The 14,526-nt window shown below is 41.0% G+C and overlaps 2 protein-coding genes across 17 annotated transcripts in view; one reads left to right on the top strand and one right to left on the bottom strand.

Moving 5' to 3' along the window:
- ASCC1 (activating signal cointegrator 1 complex subunit 1) overlaps positions 1-14,526 on the bottom strand; it is a 141,547-nt gene that overhangs the window by 105,310 nt on the left and 21,711 nt on the right. For 8 of the 14 annotated variants that reach the window (XM_067710619.1, XM_067710620.1, XM_067710615.1 and 5 more), the window contains 2 exons: positions 6,413-6,460; positions 697-878 (listed from right to left, as the gene is read on the bottom strand). In XM_067710619.1, coding sequence (XP_067566720.1) covers positions 697-793 — 97 coding nt within the window. In that variant the 5' untranslated portion in view covers positions 794-878; positions 6,413-6,460. The other 6 variants (XM_067710612.1, XM_067710614.1, XM_067710622.1 and 3 more) reach the window with 6 other exon arrangements.
- Positions 246-13,932, top strand: ANAPC16 (anaphase promoting complex subunit 16). Of its 3 annotated transcripts, none has more exons than XM_067710636.1 (5): positions 246-398; positions 3,490-3,658; positions 9,079-9,153; positions 9,882-10,037; positions 12,523-13,932. In XM_067710636.1, the coding sequence occupies exons 2-4, from the start codon at positions 3,517-3,519 to the stop codon at positions 9,995-9,997; spliced, it is 333 nt and encodes a 110-aa protein (XP_067566737.1). In that variant the 5' UTR covers positions 246-398; positions 3,490-3,516; the 3' UTR covers positions 9,998-10,037; positions 12,523-13,932. The 3 variants fall into 3 exon arrangements, with proteins under 3 accessions (XP_067566737.1, XP_067566736.1, XP_067566735.1); XM_067710635.1 differs by lacking the exon at positions 12,523-13,932 and adding an exon at positions 12,042-12,396; XM_067710634.1 differs by lacking the exon at positions 12,523-13,932 and having other exon boundaries at positions 9,882-11,138.

Below are 14,526 nucleotides of genomic sequence, written 5' to 3'. Positions count from 1 at the left end.
TGCTCATTAGGAATGACTGGAAAATAACCAATTTCACCCTGCTTCGCGGTGGTTTGGAAAGAGAAAGAGAGACGAAAGCAGAAGGCCTGCAATGTCGTGGGGGGAGATGAAACCCTGAATCATAAAAGCGAGCAAAATAAAACGAGTACGTCAAAGCGAGCGAAGAGAAACTGGCTCCACTGCGGTAGGAAAACCCCCGTAGGCACAGCAAGCGAAAGACCCGGAAGGCCTCTTCGAGAACGCGTTCCCAGAGCCTCTCCGCCCCGACCACGCCCACCATTGCACGGGCACGCGCACGCCGCGGCCTCGAGCACGCCGCCGCTCTCGTCGCAGTAAACGCGGCCGCTCCGGTTGGCCTTGGGGGCGGGGCTGTAGAGGAACTTGCCAAAGCCGCAGAGGTAAGTGGTCGAGGGCTCAGGGACCCTCGGGAGCTTGGTGGAAAGGGAGTTGATCCCTGGGATCCTACCTGCAGGGACTAGTAAAATGGAGAAAGTAGGTGGAGAAACAGGAGCCTGCCGCAGAGGGCGTGTAAGAGGAAATTTCCTCAGGCCGCACCAGACTAGTGCGCATGCGGACCGAAGGTTGGCGCGTGCGCAGTGGGGCGGCGCCGATGTCGGCCCCTGGGGACCGGGGTCGGGGGGTAAACCGCTGGCATTCTGACCCCTCCGCTCTTCTGCCCCTTTCTTTCCAACCGACCTGCTTTTAGCTGCAGCATCTTTTTGAATGGTAATCCAGCTCTTTGGAATGACTTCTTGATGATGGAGTTTAATGATTGCTTGTAATAATTTGCCATTGTACCAGGGTACTTCCTTCAGCGTCTTTTTGATACGGAGACTTTTTCAAAAGGAAGGATTCTTTTTAAGAACATAAGCTTGTATCTGCTAGGAAGGAAAGTAGTTTATGAATACGAGGTCATCCCTATCATACATGAAGTAAATGTGTTGATCATTTTATCACTGTGAACACAACCATGCTGTGTCTCCCCAAATACCATTGCTCTCCTATAAGAATCTCTACTGCCAATAGTTCTGACTTCCTTGATAGGGTCAAATACTTCATCATCAGTATTTAAACATTCAAAAAAATTTTACTGAGCGCCTACCTTAGGCTTGGCAGCCTAATGGGAGAAACAGTTGTGTAAATAGATCCGCAGAATAAGGAAGAAAAAGAAAACGGTAATGGACCAACCCTCATGACACCAAGCTTCTCTATCCCCTGCATAACCTTTGCTGAGCTGCTAGCTCTGTGTTCTGTTATTTGTTCATCATTCATTCAGGAAACATTGATCCAGGTTCTGTGCTAGGCTTTGAGGGTAGAAAGACAACTCTTTCCCCTTTTCCTAAGAAAGGGGTTCTTCCTAAGATCTTGAACCTTAAAGTGAAAGTGTGGAGTGCATTTTCCCTCTTCCTGAGCAGGCCCTTTCTCCTCTAGGATTCATTTGACATTGATACTCTATGTCAAATAGAAAGAATTAGGACTTTTCCCATGAGTAAGTGTGTTGAAACATAAGTATGAAAAACTGGGATCTGCAGAGGAAAAAAAAGATTCAGGAGTAAATATCCATCAGTGATTTTGGATAGCTAATATTAAGTATTTACTGTCCCTATAACTGTTCCAAATGCTTTAGTTATATTAACCTTCCTGACACCTCTGGTGTTGGTACTATCATTATCCCCATTTTAGAGATGAGGCAACTGAGAAGCAGAGAGGTTAAGTGATTTGTCCAAAGTCATACAGCAAGTTAAGTAAAAAAACCAGGACATGAACCTAGGCCAAGAGGCTTCAGAGTCTGAGCCCTTAACCAGTATGCTATTTTACCTCTCACATAGCACATGACGTGCCAATAAAGCCATTGCTTAAAAAATGGCACGGCAGATAAGCTTAAAGTCCCTACACCTCAGTTTTGTTTTGTCATCTGTAAAATGGGGGAATCGGATTAGATGACCTTTAAGGAATCTTGTGATTCCTGTGAAATGTTTAACTCATTTAGCAAACATTTATTTAAATCAGCAGCTACTTAGTATAGGCCAAGCATAATGTTTGGTTCTGGTGATCAGAATGCCTGCCTTCATAGAGAAGTTACAAACTAGTGTTTATTTTTGGTTTCACTTTAACTCCTGTTACCACCTGCTGTTAGCATGCAAAATTTAACCTAAATCTTTAAAGCTAGAAATTACTTAGGTGTATCTTTCCACCTCAGCAGAAAACTGCTTATTTATGTTAAAGTTAGTGCTAATTCTGCACTCCACTTTTCAACCCTGGCTGTTTTGTGTATTTTTTTTTTATATCTTCTAATTCCTGTACCTTTTTTTTAAAATAAATTTATTTATTTTATTTTTGGCTGTGCTGGGTCTTCGTTGCTGCACGCAGGCTTTCTCTAGTCACGTTGAGTGGGCTTCTTACCACGGTGGCTTCTCTTGTTGCGGAGCATGGACTCTAGGCACGTGGGCTCAGTAGCTGTGGCTCAAGGGCTCTAGAGTGCAGGCTCAGTAGTTGTGGCACATGGGCTTACTTACTCCATGGCATGTGGTATCTTCCAGGACCAGGGTTCAAACACATGTCCCCTGCATTGGAAGGTGGATTCTTAACCACTGTGCCACCAGGGAAGCCCTGTTTTTTGTATTGAATGATAGTAGTTCTGAGTTTGCAGGAAGACTACAGTATTCTTTTTAGAAAACATAAACTTTTTAGAATCTTTTGTGAATGTGTAGTATAAGCTTCTGTTTTGAACTTTTTTAAGGAGTTGTGTATTCGGTACAGATTTTTCTCATTTACATTTTGACTTTTTGATTTTTTGATGTGACATAATATCAAACACTCACCATTCCTCTAATTCCTAATAGGCCTTGAATTCTAAGATCATTCCTGAACTATTAATATTTTGTTCCAGTTTTGGGCCGCCACCAAGTGATCAATTTGGGTATTACATTTGAATGAAAAAGGGGTTTTTTTTTTTTTGTTTTTTAGGTTTTTTTTTAAATGAAAGGGCCAATATGTATTTCCTAACCAATTCCCCTTCCTTGGGAACAGAACACACTGTTATTCTGGAATTTTATTTGGAAAATTTTATAAGTGAATTTCTTGGTGTGGTTGGGTCAGGATGTGTCCAAGACAAACTATCCTATGAGGCATGGTTGTTTTATCCTCATATAATTCATTTCCTCAGTTAAATTGCTACCTTGGCACTGCCGTATCACCACTTCATAACCCATAAATCACCCACAGTCAATCCCAAGTGACATAAACAGTTGGCTAATGGTAGGAAGTAGTGTTTTGAGTAGAAAAACTAAGAATAAACATATTTTCACTTAAAATCCTGAGTGACATTTTGGCCTGAGGCATCAGTAAAAGATCGTGGAGTACAGAGGGTAGAAAAAATTGGAGCTAATTCTTGACTAAACTGTATGCTGGCTTTTATGGCAGCTAGAATGAAATGTTGTCAATCTCACTTCCATAAACTTGCCAATTGCTGTTTTTCTTTCTCTGTAGTGAAGTGAGAATTCTACTAGAGAGGAGATGGCTGCCTCTTCATCATCCTCCTCAGCTGGTGGGGTCAGTGGAAGTTCTGTCACTGGATCTGGTTTCAGTGTCTCAGACCTTGCCCCACCACGGAAAGCCCTTTTCACCTACCCCAAAGGAGCTGGAGAGATGTTAGAAGGTGATCTCATGCTGCTTTTTGCTGAATAATTGGATTCAGACCTGCTATGAATATTAATTGTAAAGAAGCTATTAAGTGGATTAGAGATAAGTTTGCCCTGATTTCAGCTCCACATTTCATTTCTTGTCCCCATTTCAAAATAATATCTTTAAAACATAAATCTTTCTCTAAAATCAGAATTTTGGAGCTGAAAAAGACTTTGGAAATCAAGGAGGTCATCTAGTTATTTAGACCCAGAAAAGATAAAGTAATTTGACCATGTGAAAGGACAAAATCAGCACTGGAACCAGGAATTCTGTTGACCTCCTGCTCCAGTGTGCTTTATCTTGGCACCAGTCTGCTTCCCTATGGTTGGTAGGTTTGATATATTTTTTTCTAATATAATTCATCGACAGATAGATTAAGAGATCCTGAGAGGAAATAAAAACCAATTTACTACTCTTGTATGTGAAGATGACTCTCCTGGCCCTGGCCCAGGCCCATTGCAGGGCAGTGCTGTGTGGTTTTTCTAGCACTGGAGCTGGATTTGCATCAAATCATCCCCCATCTTATTCAGCACACATTTGCAAACTGGCTGGCCAAGATCGGGGCACAGGCTGTAAGCATGAAACAGCATTGGTTCCTAGAATTTATCAGATTCATGTCATTTTAGGATCTGGACCAATAAATTCTTAATAGGGAGCATAAAAATCACCAGAAGAGCTTATTTAAAGTATACCTTTCTTGGGCTTCCCTGGTGGCGCAGTGGTTGAGACTCTGCCTGCCAATGCAGGGGACACGGGTTCGAGCCCTGGCCTGGGAAGATCCCACATGCCGCGGAGCAGCTAGGCCCATGAGCCACAACTACTGAGCCTGCGCTCCGCAACGAGAGGCCGCGATAGTGAGTGGCCCCCGCGGGCTTCCATGTTGGCGCAGTGGTTGAGAGTCCGCCTGCCGATGCAGGGCTGCTGGGCCTGCGCGTCCGGAGCCTGTGCTCCGCAACGGGAGAGGCCCCAACAGTGAGAGGCCCGCGTACCACAAAAAAAAAAAAAAGAGTGGCCCCCGCTCGCCGCAACTAGAGAAAGCCCTCGCACAGAAACGAAGACCCAGCACAGTCAAAAATAAATAAATAAAATACTGAATACATAACTACTTTAAAAAATAATAATAATAATAAAAAATAAAGTGTACCTTTCTGGCTCACCTTAGAGATTCCAAATCAGTGTAGGTTACAGCACAGGAATCTCCATTTTGACCAACATCCAGGGGATTCTCATGAAAATGGTCCTTAACTGTTAAACTATTCATCATACCTTTTGAAAAAAATTAGCAAAGAACCTATCAAGGATTCAAAACCTACTTGATTCTAGCACATCTGTGCTTAATTATATATTGATCTGTTTTGCTTTAAATATTGCAAATTTCAGTAAGTATATTTAAAAATCTGGAAATGTCTTGAGAAAGGTACAAACTGTAGTTAAGAGTCGGCTTTTTGGGGTAATCTTTATTCATTTATATCAGGTATAATAAAAAGCAGAGGTTTGGATTAAGCCAGGACAAACAGAAGAATCATTTGTGACAGGAAAACTTGGGAAGACTGGAACCATAAGGCTTTTTAGAATTGGTTCAAGTCATGATTAGTAGACAACTGAATACTCAAGCTAGCATCACTGAGTCTGGAGGTAGCGAATATTTGGTGCCTTGTTTACCATATTTGGCGCTAAAAATAAATTATGACTTCAGTTATATGCAGCAGAGACCTGGTATTAAGGACGCTTCCCACAAAACAAACCAGAAGTTGGAGGAACTTAAATTACTTAATGAGTTTTGTAGCAGCAGAAGAGGAATCATCATTTAACAATGGACCCTAAGATTGAAGTCATTTAAATTCTAGCTACAGGAGGAATTTAATACAGGAGGTACCTCCTTGGTCTCAAAGCTATCAGCATTCTTGGTCAGTGTACACCAGATTACTTGGAAACACTAAAGAAGAAAGGCTTCTAAAATTACTCTAAATGTTGATATTCTAACAAGTTATAGTTCTATCCACTTCTATTCCATCCCATTATGCTTCATGGGGGACTGTGTTGCCTTTCTATTGTAGAATGAATTTAAATTAAGTTTAAATTCACAGTGCACAGTTTTGATTCTCTTCCTCGGGTTTAAAGTTTCCCCTACATTTTAAAGCTGCTTACATTTAAGGACAGACTATGAAAACTTAGAGATGGTAGTCCTTGAACTATCCTGGTCAAATGAAGAATGTTAAATTGAAAAGAGTACCCTTAAATGTGAGTTAATAAGGATGCTAGTTTGGAAGCATCATCTACCATGTTTATAGGTGATACTATTATGCAAGTAATCTAACACACACGAACCTGACCATTTTTCTTACGGTAGTTTAATCGAATACAGGCAAAGCGTGTTTTGTTGGGCTTCGCAGAAACTGTGTTTTTTTTTTTTTTTTTTACAAATTGAAGATTTGTGGCAACCTTGCTTTGAACAAGTCTGTTGGCGCCATTTTTTCAACAGCACTTTGTGTCTCTGTGTCACATTTTGGTAATTCTCACAATATTTCAAACCCCCCCATCAACAGAAAGATTACAATTCACTGAAGGCTCAATGATGGTTAGCATTTTTTAGCAATAAAGTATTTTTTAATTAAGGTACATACATTGTTTTTTTAGACATAATGCTATTGCACACTTAATAGACTACAGTATGGTATAAACATAACTTTTCTATGCAAGGGGAAACCAAAAAATTAGTGTGACTTGCCTTATTGCAGTTGTCTGGAACCGAGCCCACAATCTCTCTGAGATATGCCTGTATGAAAATAGAGAAGGAATAGTTGCCTCTTCAGAGTAAGGAACAAAAGCAATTAGGAATCAAGGTTGAATGCTGTCTATAATCTTAACAGGTTAATCTGATCTTGCGCCCTCCTAAGTCTAGGATAATAAACCCAAATAACCTTGTGAATTAACTTTTTTGTGTACCTGCTCTTTGATAACAGACATCTCACATAAGCAGTATACTGTACAGGACTTTTCAGCATTCCCCTGCCCTTGGCTAGGATTGTCCTCACCCAGTTATTAGTAAGCAAATTAGAGACTGCCTTCCAGCCCAAAAGTGGCTGAATTTTAGTAACATTGTAGGCCACTGAAGCATAAATTATCTGCCGTTGTCTATTTTCCTGCTGTGAGGTAATATTCTTTTAAATGAATTTGTTAGCATCCTATTTATTGGAGTTGGCAATGGTGTTAGATTTGGACAATTTACTGAACTTTTCACCATTTATAACCTTTACTTGTCCCTTAAGAGGAAAGCTGATGTATTGCTACTTGGTGTGTTACAAAGGGTTTGATTACAATTTCTAAATGGAAGACAGGCTGACTTCTCTGGAGAAATTCCAGGCTTTAGATTGGTACAGATATCACATCTAATAGGATGTGGCTAAGAAGCAGTAGACTTTGTGGTTAACACAGAGCTGCAAATCAGCAAAAGTGTGTTCCGCAGACATATAGAGTGGAAAAGTGATATGCAGGTGCCTTTTTGAAAGATTAGCTTACATCCTTTTGCTTTGAAGTTCATTACCAAGGGAAATATGCAAATGTTATAATTTAAGCATTTATCCTAATAACACCTGTGATTAAATGTAAGTGGGAGGTAGCACTTGCAAGAGCTTCCAAACAAATCTTGGCCTGGTCCTAACAGCCAGAATCCCCGCTGCCTTGTGTGAGATCCTAAAGTTCAGGATCAAACCACCTGAGAAGTGAGCTCTAATTCTCTATGCTTTGCTCTTCCTAAAATAAAACAAATTATAATTTGATCCTTTAAGGAAGGGTATGAATGCTGGCATATTTACACAAAAGAGGCATAATAAGTTGCATCATTAGTGTCAAATGTTCACACAGTCCCTCTTCCCACAGTGGGATTCATAAGTTATTTTCTGGCCATTGCCCTTATCTAAAAAACTCAGTAATATCATTAGCTTACCTAGATCTTTAAACTGGACAGCCAGTATAATATTTAGTTAATTGAAAATAAAAAATGTTTTGCTCAATTTAGATGATATGCTCACAAATGACTTACATTCAGCCAGAAGAATGGGGGTGGGAGGAGGGAATAGGATCATATCCCATGTAGCACAATATTTAGAAAAGAGGTTGGGTTTAAGGAATAACACTCTCCCCAAAGTCTACATCACTATATGAAAGAAACTATATTTTGAAATATTATTCAATATGTATATATCAATGCATAATATATTTCCATACATATGTATGGAAATAATTATATATATTATTTTTGCATCAGTTTTGAAGATAATATTAGAAGCCCTCTTGGTTGTATATTCAAGCCATTTGGATACAGTATCTATAGTTTTTCTTATTTTTTTTACCATGAGCTTCTGAAATAAGGTCTGCCTTGTGTGAAACTCAGCATGAAGCTAGGATGTGTTAGTCCTATCTCCTTGTCACTTAATACCTGGCTGACACACCAACCCATGATTGATGAGTGAGTGCGTGACACCCAGTAGTGCTGGCATGAACTACCGCCTAAAATAAGACAGCTGTGTCCCCTCCCTCCATTTGTTTTAGGATTTTTGCAATAAGATCTCTTCACCGAATGGTTTCAGGTACCCCTTTAAAAGTCACATTTTCCTACATGAGTTCTTTGCCTTTGGGGGTATGTTTTGCTGTATCAGCCCTTGCCTGACAAGGAAAAACATGAACTAGCTTATGTTTCAGTCATCTTTCAAGTACTGGGGTGACTGAGTTAGCTACCTTCCTGTAGCCAGTTCTTGGCACCAGTACAATGCTAGGTTCTGAAGTTGTACCATACCCTTATGGCCATGCAAATTGCAGTGTTTTGATTCAGCTGGAAAATCAAGGTTACAGTTGGCGTTTACAGAATGAAGCTTCCCAGCAGTGTTTTGTGATGGCCATAGTGATGTAATTTGAAATATAAAATATCAACAATAGCTATTTTTCCTCAGCTTCACTTTTTAGAATGAAAATGATTAAGAGTTTTGGTGTACCTTTGTATTTTGAAAGCATGGGAGCCACATGGCCAAATGTGTGAGCTGTCAGTGTTTGCTTGACATACACAATAGGAGAACATTAAGAAATTGTCAGGTTAGGATGGGGGAAATGTTGACCAGGACATCAAACTGGGGTTTCTTGTTTTTGTTTTTTTAACACTATTTTTAAACTCTTTTAACAACTGGAGGGACTATTTTAATATTCTAGGTATAGAAGAAGTAGCTTTTCAACAGTGTTAATTCTAAGTGAAACAGAAGCCCTCTTTGTTTTAAGCCCTCTTAAAACTAGACCCCGATTGTAAAAGCAGGGAAAAGAATGGACATGTTTACTAGGTTTATCAGGCACCATTAGATTAAAATGGATTAGAGCAGATTAAAACTTTTCCTCTTCTCTTTGTAGATGGCTCTGAGAGATTCCTCTGTGAATCCGTTTTCAGCTATCAAGTGGCATCTACGCTTAAACAGGTGAAACATGGTAAGCACATGAGTGTTGTGCACTTAACTATGAGAATAAATTTATTGGGGGGTGGGAGAGGGGGACTTAGAAAGGTCAGAGTGCTCTGTAACAAAAACTCAGCAAGGCTATTTAAGTGGACTTTCCAAATTACCTGCAGACAAGAACATTCTACGGTCTTAATCCAGACATAATGTCCACATTGAGGCTTAAAGTTGAAGTCAAAGGGGTTAGTTTTCTAGGGGAGTTAATGCTTCCTACTCCGCTTGTATTGCTTTTTCCTCTCCTTTCTGAAACCTTCTTTTACTGTTGTCCTCCATTGGTTACCATCATTATCTGCATCTTTGGGTATTTATGTAAGTAATACCTCTTGGTCTAACTGGACTCTTAAGATCCTGGTAGCACCTTTTCTATTCCATCATCCCTCACCAGGTCTTCATTTATGCATCAGGGAACTCTGTTCACCCACCAGACCAGACCATTTCTCCATAGAGAGCATAATGTTGGGGGGGGGGAAGCTGCAATTGCCTGTAACCCTAGGTTTTTAGTATACAAATCACAAATTTAGTACACAAATGGAATGGAGGATAAGTACTACTTTTTTTCCCTTTTTTTTAAGATTAAGTCTTCTGACCAACATAGGGTAAGACCCCATTACTAGAATCTTGAGGGGGAAATCCTTTTAGAAATTATTTTTAAATCAGCCATCATGTTGGTGGTTGATATATCATCTCCTTGATTCTTTACAGATCAGCAGGTTGCTCGGATGGAAAAACTAGCTGGTCTGGTAGAAGAGCTGGAGGCAGATGAGTGGCGATTTAAACCCATCGAGCAGCTGCTGGGGTTCACACCCTCTTCAAGTTGACCTTGCCTGGACAGTCACCTCTGGGGCACAGCAAGTGCAGGTGCAGTGAGGAAATTTTCTTACAGCTTACATAGCCATCCAGAGATTCACAGCTCCATCACTGAATTGTTAATTCACATCCATACTTGGTTTCTCTGTATCTAACCACAAGCAACAAATACTTAAATGTGTGATCTTACAAGGAAATTTTTTGTTTATTTGTTTAAAAAAGTATTGAGAATCAGATTTAGGCAACTGGCATCACAGAACCAGGAGGTCTGGGTTTAAGAGAGATTAATAAAACTTCACAAGCCAGGACACATGCCAGAATTGGCCAACAGAATGGCATCCCTCCTGTCAATTCATGCAGTTCCTAGAATCCTCACCAGTCAAGTCCGAGGTCAGGATCTGGAGTTATAAAATACAGCATTTCTTTTTCTTTTTTTTTTTTTTTGCGGTATGCGGGCCTCTCACTGTTGTGGCCTCTCCCATTGCGCCGGACGCGCAGGCTCAGCGGCCATGGCTCACAGGCCCAGCCGTTCCGCAGCATGTGGGATCTTCCCGGACCGGGGCACAAACCCGTGTCCCCTGCATCAGCAGGCGGACTCCCAACCACTGCGCCACCAGGGAAGCCCAAAAAATACAGCATTTCTGACCTAAAACCGTTCTTTTTGCAGATGAATGTGATTTCAACTCAGGACCTGTCCAAATTAGGAATTTTTTAATGTTTGGGATTTTTTTTCTATTTTTAGACATCTAATTCTATAGATTCTATCTTTTTCCAACCTCTAGGCATGCCAAATGCTGGCAAAAAGAATTGCTTTTTTTTTTTTTTTTTTTTTTTTGCGGTACGCGGGCCTCTCCCGTTGTGGAGCACAGGCTCCAGACGCGCAGGCCCAAGCATCCATGGCTCACGGGCCCAGCCGCTCCACGGCATATGGGATCCTCCCGGACTGGGGCACAAACCCACGTCCCCTGCATTAGCAGGCAGACTCTTAACCACTGCACCACCAGGGAAGCCCAAAGAATTGCTTTTTGAATGTTGAAGTTCTGGTAAAAATAAAGCAGTGAGCAAAATCCTTTTAAACACAGAAATCCTGAGTTCATCTTGTTGGTGGGCTCAGGCAATTCTGTAGCAAATAAATCCTTTGAAAGAGCTCCAGATTGGTTTCTTTATCCTTTCAAAGCCTCAGGGATTTGGGATAGGGGAAAGAGGTCAAATTACTTTTTATAAGAAGGGAATGTAAAAACCATTTCTCCTAAGTAAATGGTAGATTTGCTTTCTCTCAGGGATATTTGTCTTTTTCGAAGTATATGAATTTATCATCAATATCTGAGTAGGTTTTTTACCATGAAAAGGAAAAACCTGGAAAGCTAAGAGGTGTCTTTTGTTTTCCCTCATGGGACCCCAGGGTCCACACTGCACAGTTAGGAGAATCATTTATTAAATTGTATGCAAATTTTGCCTCAGACAGCATTTGCCTTTCTCCTCATTAATAACTTGTACCTGACCTGCTTAAAGTTGGTTAATTATGAATAAATAAGATTCCAGTAGCAATTGGCCTTAATCTCAGGAGTTCAGAATGTTTTAACACATAGTATATAACAGGCAGGTGGTGACCTCATTGCATCGAAAAGGAATCTGAGCACAGGGAAGTTAAAGACCTGCTCGTGGCCACGTAGCCCAGACAGAAGAAAATCTTGGCACTTGGAATAGATTGCAGTTGATTGACAATTCAGCCCACTAACCTTGTCTCTGAAGCACATCAGAACACAAAAATTACCAGTCCTCAAACTCACCTATTTCCATATTAATACTTCTTAACCTAAACTAGTTCCATATTTGAAAGCCATTGAGTTTCCTAACATTGTCCTTTTTGGCATCAACCATCTTTATGATTACCAAAGGAAAAATTTTAAATACGTAGTCTGCAATAAACCTTTAAATCATATTTTCAGTGACAGTTCAGAAGCAATCAGTAACTTTCTCTCATTTGATTTATGTAACTGTACAGCACAGACACTGTATTACCTCATCGTTACCCTTTGGTATTTGAACTTACAGAATTTTTTTCTCGGGCTTCCCTGGTGGCGCAGTGGTTAAGAATCCGCCTGCCAATGCAGGGGACACGGGTTCAAGCCCTGGTCCGGGAAGATCCCACATGCCGCGGAGCAACTAAGCCCGTGTGCCACAACTACTGAGCCCACGCGCCACATCTACTGAAGCCTGCGCACTCTAGAGCCCGTGCTCTGCAACAACAGAAGCTACCACAGTGAGAAGCCGGCGCACCACAATGAAGAGTAGCCCCTGCTCACGGCAACTAGAGAAAGCCCGCGCACAGCAACGAAGACCCAACACAGCCAAAACTAATAAATAAACAAAAATAATAAAATAAATAAATAAATACATTTATATTGTTTAGGGATTTTATAGCTTCATAGCTTTCCTTAATTTCTCCCAGATATACAATTACATTAGCATAGTTCATTAAAAAAAAAAAGAATTGTTTTCTCTTTAAGTTGGACATTTCCTTTTATGACCTTAGAAATTGAAGAGATCCTAGAGTTGAGCAGAAATACTTTCTGAAGCACCTTTCCCAGTGAAGATTCAGCTTCTACTTGAGTGCTGCCAGGAATGAGACCCTCACTATTTGAGGATGGCCCCTCCCTCTCTGCACCTTTCTGTTGGTCATTATGTCTCATCCACAACTCCTATTGCCATGTTTTGGGCTTGAAAATGGACCTGTTGTTGCTCATCTTTCATCCCCTCTGCACTCATTATGTGCCAGCCACTCACAGGCATTAATCATAATCCTTTCAGTAATGCTGTAAGATGTGTAACACCTCCTAATACAGAAGAGGAACTTGAAGCACAAAGCAGGCATTACTACATGCTAAGGCTGCATAGCTAAGTAAATGGCCAAGTCTGGATTTGAACTCAAAGTCTGCCAGACTCCAAAGCTAAGATTATTTTAGTTGAATCATGTGGCATCCCATTGAGCCCAACCCAGGGCCTCGTACAAAGGAAAATCCTAAAACCTTCTTTTTTCTTTTTAATGATAAAATGAATTAACTACCTGGAGGAAATAAGCCTTGCCACTACCCTCCCTTCTTCCAGTGCTTGTTGATAAAGAGTCTTAAGTACAATGAAGGCCTCTTTCTTTAAGAACTGATAGGAATTAGGGGCTTCCCTGGTGGCACAGAACCCACCTGCCAATGCAGGGGACACGGGTTCGAGCCCTGGTCCGGGAAGATCCCACATGCTGCAGAGCAACTAAGCCCATGTGCCAAAACTACTGAGCCTGCCCTCTAGAGCCCGCGCGCCACAACTACTGAAGCCCATGCACCTAGAGCCCGTGCTCTGCAACAGGAGAAGCCACTGCGATGAGAAGCCTGCACACCACAACAAAGAGTAGCCCCTGCTCACCGCAACTAGAGAAAGCCCGCACGCAGCAACGAAGACAAAACACAGCCAAAAATAAAAATAAATAAATTTATTTAAAAAAAAACAGATAGGAATTAGCTATATGTTAGTATCTACCTAACCTTTTAAGATTCAGTATGATGAAATGTAGTTAGATGCTTAAGGGGTACCTACCCAAGTGAGCAAGGAGGAAGGCAAGAGGGCAGATGGCAGCTAACGACCAGGACTGCACAGACAGCCATCCTAAGAGAACGGATGGTAACGGTGCCTCAGTGCACAAAACACTTTGCAGCTTCTAAAGCATTTTCATATATGTCGTGTCTTTAGTCCCTCATCAACGCTGTGAGATAAATGAGGCAGGTAGTTTACAGTTGAAGAAACCAGTACAGAGAAGGTAAGGTACCAAGATTATTATCCAAATTATAGTTAATAATATAGGCCTTTCAAATCTTTGTCTCTGTGCCTTCTAGTTCATCATATACTAGAAAATCTGAAGGTAGAACTTGCTGTTAATAAAGAATTGTTCATGTTGTTTTGATACATAATTCCATATAAGTGTTTTGTCTCATGGTAATGATACATAAATAGTAAACTTAAATAAAGCTGGTTTGGGGACTTCCCTGGTTGGTCCAGTGGTTAAGACTCCACGCTCCCAATGTAGGGGCCCCGGGTTCGATCCCTGGTCAGGGAACTAGATCCTGCATGCTGCAACTACAGATCCCGCATGCCGCAACTAAGACCCAGCACAGCCAAATAAATAAATAAATATTTTTTAAAAAATAAATAAATCTGGCTTTACTTTTATGTAGTCAAAAATCTTACTTTCTGACTTTATCCAGGATCAGCATTAAAGTCCTCAGTTTTCACTGATAAGCTTTAATGTGTTAGTTATCAGTGCCATCGCATGGCTGATACTGACCTGGAATGACAGTGGTCTGGAACTCTAAATCACGTTCCTGACCCTGGGACCTCTCTGCTCTGTCCATTTGCTTGCAGCCTGTGGCTTCCCTTCCCCCAAATGGTTGGGAGGCTTTGAATCTCTTGTTCCCCATCAGAACACCAGACACTGAAGTGGTAGAAACTTTGGACCTTAAGGCCAAACCAAAGGTAGAAGAAAGGAGATAGG

The sequence above is a fragment of the Pseudorca crassidens genome, chromosome 16, assembly GCF_039906515.1.
Source record: "Pseudorca crassidens isolate mPseCra1 chromosome 16, mPseCra1.hap1, whole genome shotgun sequence".
NCBI classification, from domain to species: Eukaryota; Metazoa; Chordata; class Mammalia; order Artiodactyla; family Delphinidae; genus Pseudorca; species Pseudorca crassidens.
This window is presented reverse-complemented; position numbering and strand designations above follow the sequence as displayed.